This window comes from Acromyrmex echinatior, chromosome 3 (genome assembly GCF_024713525.1).
Source record: "Acromyrmex echinatior isolate Ae372 chromosome 3, ASM2471352v2, whole genome shotgun sequence".
In the NCBI taxonomy this organism is placed as follows: domain Eukaryota; kingdom Metazoa; phylum Arthropoda; class Insecta; order Hymenoptera; family Formicidae; genus Acromyrmex; species Acromyrmex echinatior.
Window position 1 is genome coordinate 6,347,667 of NC_141854.1, and position 15,192 is coordinate 6,362,858.

General features: G+C 29.8%; 2 protein-coding genes and 1 long non-coding RNA gene across 9 annotated transcripts; 2 read left to right on the plus strand and 1 right to left on the minus strand.

Moving 5' to 3' along the window:
- The first annotated feature begins 336 nt into the window (after nt 1-336).
- Nucleotides 337-2,961, plus strand: LOC105152902 (uncharacterized). 7 transcript variants are annotated; one of them, XM_087404928.1, is made up of 5 exons: nt 337-414; nt 990-1,090; nt 1,417-2,342; nt 2,521-2,658; nt 2,726-2,961. In XM_087404928.1, the coding sequence occupies exons 3-5, from the start codon at nt 2,113-2,115 to the stop codon at nt 2,745-2,747; spliced, it is 390 nt and encodes a 129-aa protein (XP_087261054.1). In that variant the 5' UTR covers nt 337-414; nt 990-1,090; nt 1,417-2,112; the 3' UTR covers nt 2,748-2,961. The 7 variants fall into 7 exon arrangements, with proteins under 7 accessions (XP_087261054.1, XP_087261056.1, XP_087261050.1 ...); XM_087404930.1 differs by lacking the exon at nt 337-414 and adding an exon at nt 455-608; XM_087404924.1 differs by lacking the exon at nt 337-414 and having other exon boundaries at nt 616-1,090.
- Nucleotides 2,962-8,197: 5,236 nt separating this feature from the next.
- Nucleotides 8,198-11,692, minus strand: LOC147910165 (uncharacterized). The gene is made up of 3 exons (XR_015544682.1): nt 10,666-11,692; nt 10,373-10,591; nt 8,198-10,063 (listed from the first exon to the last, which is right to left on the minus strand). It is a non-coding gene; the product is annotated as an uncharacterized LOC147910165 (long non-coding RNA).
- An 85-nt stretch (nt 11,693-11,777) lies between these two features.
- LOC105152901 (uncharacterized) lies at nt 11,778-13,400 on the plus strand (the record flags this gene model as incomplete). The annotated part of the gene is made up of 4 exons (XM_087404932.1): nt 11,778-11,870; nt 11,990-12,080; nt 12,899-13,087; nt 13,184-13,400. Coding segments are annotated over 4 exons (381 nt in total), but the record flags the coding sequence as incomplete, so codon positions are not given.
- Nucleotides 13,401-15,192: the final 1,792 nt, after the last annotated feature.

Here is a 15,192-nt window from a genome sequence, read left to right on the forward strand (position 1 = left end):
ATTACAGATTTTTAATACTGGTGGTATATATTGGAACACGGCCTACATTGCATGTGTACATAACACAATTATATTTCTAAGGTCCGATTCTACAAATATAAGATTAACTTCAATTACGGTTTATTTTTTTTTCAATTTTAAAATTGAAAAATGTTCCAAAATAAATTTTACATTTGTGGAACCGACCCTAATACACGTCCCTGCTAAGATGGTAATGTAGGAAACGGAATAAAAATATCGATAATTAATTGATCGAATTTCCTGCATGATCATATTAACTCAGAGGGCGTAAGCATCTTATACATTGGAAATAAAAATCTAATATCGACTTTGATCAACTTCAGCCTTCGCTCCAGCATTCTCTTAAGTCATAAGGAATAGACGAATCATCAATTATTCTCCTCGCACTTAATTGTAGTCAATTTCTTACGGCTTAAGAGTGAAATCACACGGTGCGGAAAACGCGGAATAGAGAATGCGTAGATAGCTTCATAGAAGCAATCAGCGTTTTTCTATGTTTGTTATTGAATAGTGCTAATTGGTTATTTTAATGACGTATTCTCTATTCCGTAATCCTTTTCCACATCGTGTGATTTCACCCTTAAGCCGTAAGAAATTGACTAGTCAAGGCTTAAAACACCTATTGTAGATCCGGACTTAACCTTCGCCATGTGAAATACATGAATAACGAATTAACTTAATTACACTTTTGTGAATAAATATTGCATGATGTTATTAAATATTGGGTCATCTAAAAAGTATCCGCGGTCTTTTGTCACTAGATGGCGTTGACCATCAACACCATCTAGTGATAAAAAACCGCGGATACTTTTTAGATGACCCAATATATCATATCATATAGATAATGATATTATCTACGTACGTCGAAGTAAATCAGGAAAATATTGATATTGTTAAGAGCCTATAGTTCCCGTCGAAAAGTTTATAAGATGTGACACCAGAAAGCAATACAGAAATTCTGATTACAGAAATATATTTAAGAGAACCTTTGTAGAATAAGAACGTTACGATCGGCGACATAAAAGAACAATGGATAAGCTGAAGCAAGAAATCAGCGAAGTAACAAAAGGTATACATTCAATTTTCAAATGAGTTACATGAATAGTGGTGAAAATTTGGAAGAAATTGCCTAGATGAGTGACTTATGTGATAATAAGAAAATTTTTATATAATTCTCTTGATGTCGCAGGTTACTTTTTCTAATTTCTTTCAAACTATTTATCCCACCATTCATACTATTTATCGCTATGTTTACACCGTGCATTTAGGCCGCGGCCTATACAATAAATGTCCTTGTTTAGTCAAAGTAAGTTAAACAAAAATACCTATCGCATAAATCGTAGCCTACCTAAGCGCACGGTGTAAACGTAGCCAATATATAATCAAAGCTCTCAGTTTTCTTATGTAGTACACAGACATAGTTCGAGTATACAAGATTATTGTAAATATACAGTACTTATAATTATTATTTGGGAGTACAAATTAGTTCGGTTTATTTTCCAAAAGATGGTTCCGGCTGTTGTTCATAGTGACAACTGATTTTTTCTAAATTGATCAACGAAGCATTAAATGGATCATATCTAAGTACGCTGAGTTCATTCGGAGCGACAATGAATAGCTCCCGAGAAAAAGAAAATAATGCTATAATGAAATTATCTTAACTGACAAACTAATTTAAAATACTAAAAATAAAAAAACCTGATAAACTAAAAGGACTACTATTTAGATTTCCAAAATCGAACCAAAGCTATGCGCATATAGGTAACAGCGGTAAATAGAGAAAATGAAATAGAGATAATAAAAATGAAAAAAGAAATTATTTTAAAAAACCAGATGGCCTGCGATATAGAGAAGAAATAAAGAGGTTTGCTCATACTTTATATTATCATGCTCCAAGAGCATGTGGTCATTATAGGTTAGCATGCATCCTGATGATGCATTCAATGTTCCGCTATAAGGGTGCATTCGAGGAGACGCTATAAACGCTACAGACGCAAACGCTACAAACTTCGTTTGGAGAACCAATAGCACGATAGCGTTAGTAAGTTCCCCAAACGCTTTACGCAAAAAATAAATTAACGTACACTCAACATGGTCAACGTTAATACAAGCGAAATGAATAAAAATTGCATATTAAACCTTATCGCTTGTGTTTCAAACGAATTAATAGAATCATCATCATCATTATTCGATAGCGAGGAAGAATTGGACATACTTAATAATTTGGTAACAGCTCGTCGGAGGAAAGTTCCAAAGCTGAAAAATTATGTAGAAGAAGTTATTCCTAGAGGAAGAGATAAACAATTTAAATCACATTTCAGGTAATAATGAATAATCCGTTTTTGTTTAACTTCAATATACTTACTTAACTTATATTATATAATTTTCACGTTTTATATATTTTGCAATATGATGAAAATTATTTTGATTTACTTATTTATAATAAATAAAGTAAAAAGTTTTTTCTGCATTTATAATATTAGTTTATATTTTTCATAGAATATCCAGAGAAACGTTTGAGTTCGTACTCTCAATAATTGATCATAAATTGCAAAGAAATCCAGGTTTACAAATGATTTTTCCACAAAAACAGTTTCTTATCGCTATTTGGAAAATGGCTACTCCTGATTCTTACCGGTTAATATATCTTATCGAATGATTGGATAACATTAAATTTTTTATTAATAACTTTTTTATATATTAGATCCAATATGCGAAAAATTTAACGTCAGTCCATCAACAGCGTTACTAACAACACGAAGAGTTACTAAAATTCTTGCAAATTTGGTAGCAACATTTATTAAGTGGCCAACAGGAAATGATGTTACAGAAATTTGGACAGGATTTGAAGCAAATAGTTCTTCTCCATAAGTCACAGACGATACTCACATCAAGATTCCATCTCCATGTGTTAATCCAGAAGCCTATATCAATCGGAAAGGTTACCATTCTATTCAACTACAGATTTGTAATGTGCATTTAACATTTCAAGTAGAAAAAATCATTCCATCTGATAATATGTTTATTTATATATATTCTATATCTTACAGATAATTTGTGATCATAAGGCTCGTTTCATCCGCTATGTTGGACATGCTGGTTCTATACACGACCAGCGTGTCTTTCGACACTCTCAGAAATCCAAGATAAATTGGGTGATCCGACAAAATTTCCTGATGATTGTCATTTAGATAGTGATTCTGCATTTAAACTTCATGACAATTTAATGGTTCCTTATCGCGATAATGGCCACTTGTCTGAACGACAAAAAAATTATAATTTCTGTTATTCTTCAGCGCGAATTAGTATTGAAAGAGCCATTGGTCTTCTAAAAAAATCGATTTCAAAGTTTATTACAATGTCTTCCTAAGACTGACTTAATTGCACGTTTTATTCTTATCTGTTGTGTCATGCATAATATTTGTATAATGAAAGGTGATGATTTAAACGTTCCTCAATTAGATGATAGAAAATGATATTTTCAGAATATTTGGACAAATTATGCCTTTATTTCCAGAGTAGTAGTTTTGTGTTATGCTTTCCGCCTACTATTTCAGTTAATTCTCTATAAGAAAATTATATAATTAAACACAAGTATACATATATATATACATATATATATATATATATATATATATATATATATATATATATATATACTACTACTCTGGAAATAAAAGCATAATTTGTCCAAATATATATATATATACATATACACATATATACATATATACATATATATATATATATACATATATATATACATATACACGTTGTAAAGTCTTTTAGATCAAGAATAGTCTTGTTCATATACTTACCGTTTTACACTCGATTTTCATATCGAAAGGAAGAAAATTGTACTGGATTATGGGAACGTCCTAATTTTTATCTTACACTAGAACATTTTCTATTCGTTACCTACACCTTATGACTTCTGCGCACTGGATGCGGAAACTCTTACCGTGCGTCAGAAGACGCGGTAAACAATGAACACATTAGGAGTTGTAAGCTTATTGGCTACCGCATCACATTTTGCCGCGCGTCAAGCGTTTCCGCGTCCAATGTGCAGGAGTCATAAGATTTGTGTACATGATTTTTATGCATGATTTCAAGCTTGTTTCCTTGCATGCACCAATCAAAAGATTGAAAATGGTTACGTAATCGGGCAGACGATCGACAGCATCTTCAGAATAGAAACGATTGTGTTAATTTCGTAGCTATCTGTCAAACGTCAGATTTCAAGTTAAAAAATGTCGTAATAAAGACCAAATAATTAGTATTAATAGAGGCGTTTAAAAACGAACCTACATTATATGCTATTAAAAATCCAAATTATCACAACAAGCATTTACCAACAAGCAATGAACCTCTAAAACGAGAAAAATATATACACATAAATAAATACTCATAAACACGCATAATAGTAATTAAATAAGTAATAATATAATAAAATAAAATAAAATATATAATAAATGAAATAAAATAATTCTAATAAATAATTAATAAAAATATAATATATAAATGAATGATAATTGAATAAATAAAAAAATAAAAAATATATTTAATAGCAATAAATAATAATTAAAAAATAAAATAATAAATAAGATAAATTAATAATTAAATAATAATTTAATAATTAATAATTAAATAATAATAAAAGTTAAAATTATTTATTACTTTTTTTATTACTTATTTCGAAGATATACACAATGAAGTTCCAACTATATTAAATTGTACACATGTTATCATTTTGCAATAAAAGCATTCTTTTTCATATTTCTTTTATTAATAGCTTCCTCTTTGTACTGCCTCATTCTGAGACAGAACCAATAGTATTAAAATACTTTATAAAATGATCTCTAATTGTTTTAGCACTACTAGAATTATTGTCTTCTTGTGCAGTTAAATCAGGGAGAAGACCTGATAATCAATTTCAGAATTATTTTCAACTATATGATTTACAAATAATTTTCGAGATAAAAAAATGAAATTATGTAAAATACAACACGCAAGAATAATTAATTCAACTTTGTCAACTGAAAGAGCAATTTTATTGAGAAGAATTCTGAATCGATTTACTAATATATCGAAAGTATTTTCTACAATTCTATGTGCCCTACTCAGACGGTAATTAAAAATTCTGACACTGAGAAATTCTGACATCTTCAATCCACATTCAGGAAATGGTTTTATCAAATTATTCGACAAGGGAAAAGCATCATCAGCAAATATGACGAAAGGCATTTGTACATTATCTCCAGGCAAAGGGCTAGATACAGAAAGATTTAAACTGCCATTTGTTAAATACTGACCTAGCTCACGGTCTCTAAATACTGCGTTATCATCCGTCCATTTCTACCGATATCAACAAATAAAAATTGATACGTGGCATCAATAAGACCCATAAGAATTATACTATCTCTATTTTTATAATTTCTGTACAAAGTTCTGCTTTTCTTTGTAGCACGAAAATTTATATGCTTGCCATCAAGTGCTCCAATACAATGAGAAAACTGCCATAATTAATAAAATATAGTTTCTTCCTCAATCCATTCTTCTTTACTGTTCAGACACAAAAATAATTTTTAATGAATAAATATGTTATATAATAATAATAATAATAATAATAATAATAATATCAACAATTTATAAGACTTTGGAAAACATGTACTTCAATACATTCATGGAGCTTATGGATTATTGCTCTCAATGTCTTTGGAATAATCAACGAAAATGTATTATGCATACTGCAAAACTCAAAGATCTCGATATAAATTTCCAGATGCTAAGAAGCATAATGCAGTTAATCTGTTAATACAACATTTTACATTTCTTAATATAAAGGTTAATATTAAAGAGAAATATTACAAATTCACTTTTCACGAGAGCTTATTGCTTGACGCATTACAGTGTCTTTTTTTTGTACGTGAGGAATAATGTGAGCTAATAGTTCCTCAAAAAGATCTTCGACCATTCAACAATAATTTTTGTAGGACATAGAATCTTGCAACCTGCAAACAAGTAAAATTAATATATAGCCAAAATTTGCTTCTATGACCATGAATTAAATACCGAATATCATTTTGCAAAACTCTTTTTTCTTTGTTTTTTTCTTGTAACCACTTTCTCATTCAAATTTTTTGGCGTTTACAATTTCTTCTTTTAATTTTTAAATTTAATAATAATATATCCAAAGCAGCTAACATTCATCGTTTATGTAGTTCATTAATTAAAAATAAGCTGATGTTTGTCTATCTTTTTTTTAAACATTTTTTAGCTTGTAATCTGACAGATAACTACTGATAGAAAAGAAATTAGCACAATTGTTTCTATTTTGAAGATGCTGTCGATAGCCCGATTACGTAACCATTTTCAATCTTTTGATTGGTGATATAAGGAAACAAGTTGAAATCATGTATAAAAATTATGTACAGAAATCATTGATGTCAGTATGCACTGATCAATGTATGAACGTATTCTAGCATGCATCAAAGCAGGTATGACTGCATGCATTCATATCATTCAAGAAAACGAACATCGTGTGATTCTATTTTAACGCAACACTCGATTTTTTGTCAATTTTAACTCGAAACTATATATTAGCACAAATCCTCTTGCCTTACTTCTCGATTGAGTGGACACACAATTTCCAGATTCTAATAATATAATGTTTATTGAACTATAATTATTGATTATTAAAAATTATGAGAAATTATCAGAAGCATATCTCTATGTTCATTGCAAGACCGTTAATACTTTGATAGTCATTATTGTTGAAAGTGTTTGACAAGGACAGAGATTATTTAAGCCGTGAGACTTCGTCTATAAGTTATCAGTCCGTACTTCGGTTTATATATTAAGTTAGAAGATGAAAAAATTAAGGAACTAAATAAGGATTCCTTGTACGATAGAGGAAGATACACATCTGGCAATGTCTCTCTGTCTCTTTGCTTGTTTAAACCAAATTTTTGGCTTTCAACATTTTCAACAATAATAATTATCAAAGTATTAAGGATCTTGCAATGAACACAAGTATGCCTTTGTCCAATATTTTTTAATTATCATCAATTAGTTCAGTAACATTATGTCATCCTATTATTAGAATCTGGAAATTGTGTGTCTCAATCAAAAAGTAAAGCGGATTTGCGTTAATATATAGTTTCGAGTTAAAATTGACAAGAAATCGAGCGCTATATTGAGCTGAGAGGCTCATGAAAAAACTTCCAATAATTTGTCATTGACACTAGATAAATTTTCACCTACTTTGCGTAATTTTTATTTATTTATTATTTATTAATGTTATATTACATGACATACTGAAGATGGATAGTGGCCAATACGTATATATTTTGTAATTTTGAGAATTTATGATTTTTAATACCGCTTTAATAACAACTTGCGTTTTAATAACAACTTGCTTTGGAGTTTTTATGCTCCTTTTTTTATACTGTTTACAAATATAAACCACATTTATTATTTTTATGTTTAATGTTTATTTAATGTTTACTTAATGGTATTATTGTTGTAATGTTGGTATCAAAAGGTGTGATAAAATGAGATTTAATTTCTGAAAGACTCCCAATAAGACTTATATAGATTAATTACATTCAATTAACTTTCGAGGGTTTGATTAATTTTACTGATTGAACAAGCAAACATTTTGTACCTTTTATTATAAACATTTACATAAACATTTATCGCATCAAAGAAAACAGTAAATATTTTGATTTATATATCAGTCTTCTTACACTTTGTTTATATTGTTTACATATCAGTCTTACATCTTATTGAAGATATACAAAAGTTATTATATTAATATAAAAATATTATATATTAATATAAAAATAAAATTAATATTAATATTACACATAGACATACACTGAGAGAAAGACATTGTCATATACTACATATGCATTGTAATACATCATAAAAACGAACGTAGTTATAATTCAAAACGTATAAAAAGAAGAGTATAAAAAACCATAACCATAAAAATTCATACGATGGTTGAATTTAATGTCAGCTATATGTAACTCTGCATTTTAAGAATATTGAATTTACTGAGGATGGCCAGATTGTGATCGAAACGTCTAATGTTTTAATTAATGTAATGATAATTAAATATCACAAACTATAACTTGTGTGGTGGTTTTTTATGCTCTTCTTTTTATACATATGCATTGTATTAAAGGGATTTATAAGTTATAATATAAGAATAAGTTTTCAAATAATAAGTTCAAAATCAGGATTTAGAACATTTTATAAAATTGAAAGTCACCTCAAAATCGTCTTAAAAATACTTACGAAAGACATTTAAAAGACGTTTAAAAGATGTTTTATATCCTTTTTGCATTTCATATTGTTTGAGTTATAATAATAACGTTACAATAATACAACGTATAATTCTGTGTATATGAAAAAAAAGTTACAATGGATAAAGGCAAATTGTAAATTCTCATGGTGCAATGTATTATAGTATATAAAACTAAATAAAATATAAATTGTAATAAAACAAAGAAATAAAAAATTCACAAGTGTATCCTATATCATCACTTTTTCTCAAAAGTCCTTCGAGTTATAGATGGCACATTGATATATATTAATCGAAACGTGTTTATCCAGACGTCTATATCAATTGAATAGGTCGCCACCAGATGATGTAAACAGAATATATAAATATATTCAGAATATATAAATATATATATATACAGGGTGTCATGAATATACGGCCCCACTCGTTCTGAGCAAGTAGAGTGGACTAAACTGAGTAGAAAAGTCCTCTACCATTTTGTAATGCTCGCAATAATTAACGAAATATTAACGTTCAAAAATAGCCGAATATGCACGTTCTCCCGACCTATTATTATTGCCGAAAGTACGGCCCACCGAGCGCGCAGGCCGCGAGGAGCGGGACTTATCATCGCAAACATCTAAGTTCAAAGGGCGCGGCGCGCCTGCTAAGCCATTCCCGCTCTTCGCGGCCCGCGCGCCATGCGCTCGTGGGTCGTACCTTTGACAATAGTAAGTCGAGCGGTAAGTCGCGCGTATTCGGCTATCTTTAAACGTTAATATCTCGTTATTTATTGCGAGCATTCCAAAATGGTAGAGGACTTTTCTACTCAGAACTTTAATCCACTCTATTTGCTCGGGACGAGTGGGGCCATATATTTATGCCACCCTGTATATATATATATATATATATATATATATATATATATATATATATATATATATATATATATATAGTCTATATATAGCATCTGAAGTGGCGGTATATTCGACTGATATTATATATTACTTTATAGTTCCTATGACTTTGTATCTAAAATATGTAAATATGATACGAAGCACACACACACACACACACACACACACACACACTCACGCACGCACACACATACAGTACATATTATAATATATATTTCTATTTTCTTTATATTGGTAACTTAGAATAAATGTTTTTATATACGCAACAAATATGCTTGCATTGAACAAATAATGTAACTGTCATTACAAACAAAAAATACTGTCATTACAAATAAAAAAACTAAAGTAATATCCAACAGCTCTGTGTGATAAAAAAAAACCTATTTAGGCCTTTATTAATGTGTCATCATTAACGCAATAAAGTATTATTCTTTATGTTAATACTAGTAATTCTGTTAAAAAAATTTAAACTAAAGTATTTAAAATCAGCGCTAAAAAGGAGTAAATTAGTGCCAAATTTATAGCGAAATTGTTGCAGCCAAGATTTGAAGCAACTGAAAGTTAAGATTTCGGGTTTTAAAATTTTTTTAAAAATCGTTCTGCAACCATAATTTTTTCGCAAACATAATTTTGGATTAATTTTTTTGCGTCGATTTTATATAATTCCCTAATTCTTTTAGCAGTGTAAATGCCAATGTTTTTAATAATACTTATTCATGTAATATGTAAAATAAATCTTACGAGTGAGTGGTTGTCTATTCTGCATTTGGACAAATTATTGTTTCCAGAGAATAGTAGTTTTGTGTAATGCTTTCCTACTGTTTCAGTTAATTCTCTATAACAAAATTATATAATTAAACAAGTACACACACACACACACACACACACACACACACATATATATATATATATATATATATATATACTAATGAATTGTGACGATTATCATTATATGTCTGTATTTTTAATGCTATGTATTAAAATATACAAAAAAGTTGTAAAGTCTTTTAAATCAAGAATAATCTTGACCATATGCTTACTGTTTTACACTCGATTTTCGTATCAAAAGGAAGAAAATTGTACTGTTGTGATTATGGGAACGTCCCAATTTTTATCTTACACTAGAATATTTTCTATTCCTTACCTACACGCTTATGACTCATGGACATTTAAATATTATAACAACTTGCGTTTTTACGCTCCTTTTTTATATTGTTTACAAATATAAACCATGTTTATAATTTTGAATATTTACTTAATGTTGGTACTATTGTGTTCGTATGTCCTATCTCCATGTATCGCATTGCCAATTTTATATTCCGAGTCTTGAAACATGTGTACATCCAATAACTTCATGATATATCTATAAAACATAATGATTTTATAAAATATAATAAATATGAATGTATCGTGGATTATAAATTTTATAACAGTTACCTAATTGATGCAGACAACTCGGAAATGTCGTAATTATCATTAGGTCCTATATTTATTTCTGTTGTTAAGTTCCAAGTTAAACCAGCCACTATTAAATATCTGATTCATTCGATAAAGGATGCAGTGTAAAACGAAGACTGCCCAACTAATGTGCTATAACAATATCAAGTGGCAGATTCAGGGTCAGGTGGAGGGCGGAGGGAACAACCTCCATCTCCAGAATTCATTAAACAGAAAGTTAAAAGAAAGTTATAACGTTTTCAGCCCGATCGAGTTTGCACTAACCTAGGTTAAAATAATGATGTTTTGTGGTCTCTCTGGTAGAGCGTGTAGAAGAAATCGAGCGTTGTGTTGAGCTAAGAAGCTCATGAAAAAACTTTCAATAATTTATTATTGACACTAGACAAATTTTCACCTACTTTGCGTAATTTTTATTTATTTATTATTTATTAATTTTACATTACATGACATACTGAGGATGGCCAGAAAGTGACCAAAACGTATATTTTTTTATATTATAATATTGAAGATTTTTAATATATGATACATTGCTTATAACTTGCGTTAGAGTTTTTATGCTCCTTTTTCATATTATTTACAAATATAATACTAAATATAATATTAAATACAAATATAATCATGTTATTATTTTTAATGTTTACTTAACTGTTGGTACTATTATGTTCATATGTCCTAACCACAGACTTCTATATGTACTGCTAGACTGCTAAGAGTCTCCGCACAATAAAAGGAACAGAGAACAGAGAATAAGAATTTCAACCTATCAGAAATCATGTATTGTGGAATACACAGTTTCTGATAGGTTTCTGATGGATTAAAATTTTTATCCTCTGTTCTCTGTTCCCTGTTCCTTTTATTGTATGCTACCCCTAATGCCGGCATAGTCAGGTCTTATATTTAAGGAAGCCTTAAGTACAAGATCTGACTATGAATGCGGGTATAGTTTAGTACAAGCCGTGGTAAAATGGGATCCGAAATTTTATAGTGATTCTGCGTATGCGTCGCGATATACGAAGGAATGCAATATGGATATGTCCTGCGGCAGCTGTGTATGCTTGTGATAAACATGATCTTTCTTGATGTGAGGTTAATGTAATTTTCAAATTGTATCAATTACATTATCAGCAAAGTGCCTTCTCAACTTGTTCCAGTACACAAAGCATAGACAAACTAGGTTTTTTCTAGTAAGAATTATTATTTAATTTTGCAAAAATGAGAAGTATACTTTCATTGTTAGCATTGTTCGTTTGTTTTTTCAATTTTTAAATCGACATTATTTTTTTGGCACTATTGAACGACAAAGATCGTCAAGAAAAATAAGCTGATTCCTGTTAATCCCGAGTGCAAGGATTCATACCTGGGGCGACAAATAGAAGAAAATAAACTGAAATACTGTAAGTTTATTTTTATTTAAAAACTGTTTGTACGCTAAACTAGTAAAATTATGCGAAAAATATATAGTCCTGTTCTTTTGAATTGAATTTTTCGCATGGTTTTTATTATATTTCTTTTTCTTTCCAATCTGTATGTGGGAAAAAAAAGAAAAAAAAGATGAACTGTGCAAAAAGTTTAATTAAAAAGAGGCCTTATGTTCTATTCGCTATTTTGTACTTAAACTTAATTTAAAAAATATTTTACTACATACATAATTATCTTTTTATAGTTTTTTAAAATTATTTACATGTTTGTTTAGTTTTTTCAGTATTGGTTGGTTTAATCAGAAGATTATAAGTTTTGATCATCAGAACATTTAGCTGCATTTTGCAATTTGTTGTTATGTATAATGTGTATCTCTAAAAGGAATGCGAAACTGTATTTTCTCAATACACATCTGAAAATTTATTCTTCCTACGAAAAGAAATAAATTTCAAAGAATCTGAACATCGCCATTCTGCATATCTTTATCTACTATCATATGTATAATTACTACTTTGCTCTTTTCTATAATTCTCTTATTTGCATGTTTGATGTTTGACTTTTTCAGTATTGGTATTGGTTTGATTCTGGTGGATTTGGTTCTTTGATCTTTATCAGAAAACATTCTTAACATCTCCTAGTATATTCCTAAAACGAATACCCATTTCCATTATTCTTCTACTAAAATAATTTCATTAATTTCAATTTATGAAATTTATTTATTGAATTGTTTAAATTAAAAATGGGCATTTCATTAATTATTTTATTTCATTAATCATTATATTTTATATTTTAGTGTCGAAAAGTAATATTTGGAAGCCTTTTATAAAAGATATGAATTTTAAAGGCGCAAAATGCAAAGTGTGTGAACAATTTATACAAAGCTCCGGAAACAATCATTTACAGCGAAAGCATCCAGATATTTATGCTATCGAAATGATAACTTTTGACACTTCTGATAGTGTCACGAAAACGAAAGAAAACGGTAATATTTCTAAAATTTTAAATAATATTATATTTTGATAATTTACATAAAAGGATAATTTTATATAAAATATCTTCTTTTTGTATATGAAAATAGACAAATGATACTACATCTAAAGAAAGTTGTAATGAATTAGATGACGCTATCTCCACCATCTCCAGCACTGTCAATATTGCCAACAAGTATGACATCGTCGGTACATGTGAATTCATTGAAATCGTTAAAACAGCCGAGACTAAAAGATATTTTTTTGAAACAAAAATCATTTCTACAACACATTACAGATTAAAAAATAAAGAACAAATCTTTTGTATATTTATAGTTTTGTATATTTATAGTATTCTAGAAAGCATAAATAATCAAATACATCCTAAATATATATGTTGTAAGTGGAATGTAAAAATATTAATTGTATTGTATTTGTACAGAATTTGATATTTTCTTACTGAATATAAACATATTATATTAGGTGCGCAACTAAGTTCCCGCTGTTTGTCAACAGATGGCTCCAGCAGTAAGTGAACAGTTTTATCGTGATGGTATACGAGCTCTGCCAGAAAGATGGGAAAAAGTAGTAGCTAGCAATGGGCAATACTTTCAATGATTCATTTGTAACCATTTTTTCACAATAAAGTTGCATTTTCATCAAAATAACAGCGAGAACTTAGTTGCGCATCTAATATATTAATATATATTTTCATATTCAGTCTTCATAAAATTATTTTACATATATGAATATATTTTTATTAATATATACATATATATATATATATATATATATATATATATATTAGGTGTTGGAATTAATTCGTAGCGTTTTTTAATGAAAGAATGTTATTTATTTCACATGAGCATTAAAAAATACATTAATGAAAGTACTTCCCATCACTTGTAAAACGCTACGAATTAATTCCAACACCTATATATATATATATGTTGGCGCTTATCAGAGTGTGTGACTTGGTACCAGCACTACCAGTCCGTTGGCTGTGCTGCGTGATCGTGGCGTGTTGGCGACGTGTCGTGTCGCTGATGGGAACCCACCGAAGGGATGGGCATGCGCGCGACTATGCTGCCTATGTGTAACCGCCGCACTTCTCTCTGTCGGTTTTCGAGATGCTTCCGTGTGCGATCTCCTTGCGGTGAACATGTACAAGACCGGTGCAAAAACTATATTTTATTCTTTGACCTGATAGTATACGCGAGTGCAAATCTATAAAAAATAAAGTATGTTATATCAAGGCAAGGTTTTATCATTCATCACGCGCAACCAATTCCTTCGGGCATGCCACAAGGCATGAGACACAAACCTCCAACAAAGAGAAAATAGCGCTCCACATAGTGCAACGGGGACATTGAGGTCCTCTCACTAACAATATATATATAAATAAAAATATATTCATAATAATATGCAAAATAATTTTATGAAAACTGTTAATTTCCTGATTTATATATACTTAAAGCTCTTATATTACAATTTTTATTATTTAAAGAAATAAAATAATTTTTATTTTTTTACTTTAAACGCTCGATTGAAAAACAAGTATTTAATAGTTTTAAAACTGTTAATCTAGAGTCTCGGCACTAAGCATGGCGCGAAACACTGTTGTAATTAGGTTAACTTGTCAAAATACGCATGTGCAAATGTAGTGTCGCCCGATGTAAAGCTGTTTTTTCATGCTAACAAAGAAAAGCTAGCATTTGTCCCCACTCCATCACAATTCAGTGTTGAAAAACTAAAGCTATCGTCTCTTTCCTTGAGTCTCTTTCCTATATAGTGTCGAACTTTGAGCGTTTATTCGCTAAATTGGCGAAAATTGATGGGGATAGGATAAAACGTCAACTTTTACTCACTGTGTGTCACTTGCACCTTTAACCCGGCGCATGCGTATAAAAATTGGACCCACTTTTTCAAAAGAATTAGCAGTCTAGTAGTAGCATATATAGAAGTTTGTGGTCAGACTCCATATTTCATATTGCCAATTTTATTTTCCGAGATTAGTTTTCGAATTAAAAAAGGAAACGTCTAAGCCAATGTGCAGTGAAACCGCACCGCGCGAATTGTAGAATGGCCTACAACAGTGCCGCCGCCACCGACGCTGTTT

Excerpts from the sequence above, each read along its gene's own strand:
- LOC105152902 (XM_087404928.1), top strand. The coding sequence starts at position 2,113 with ATGGTCAACGTTAATACAAGCGAAATGAATAAAAATTGCATATTAAAC. Across the intron at positions 2,343-2,520 it reads CAATTTAAATCACATTTCAG|AATATCCAGAGAAACGTTTG; the intron begins GTAATAATGAAT and ends TATTTTTCATAG. Across the intron at positions 2,659-2,725 it reads GCTACTCCTGATTCTTACCG|ATCCAATATGCGAAAAATTT; the intron begins GTTAATATATCT and ends TTTATATATTAG.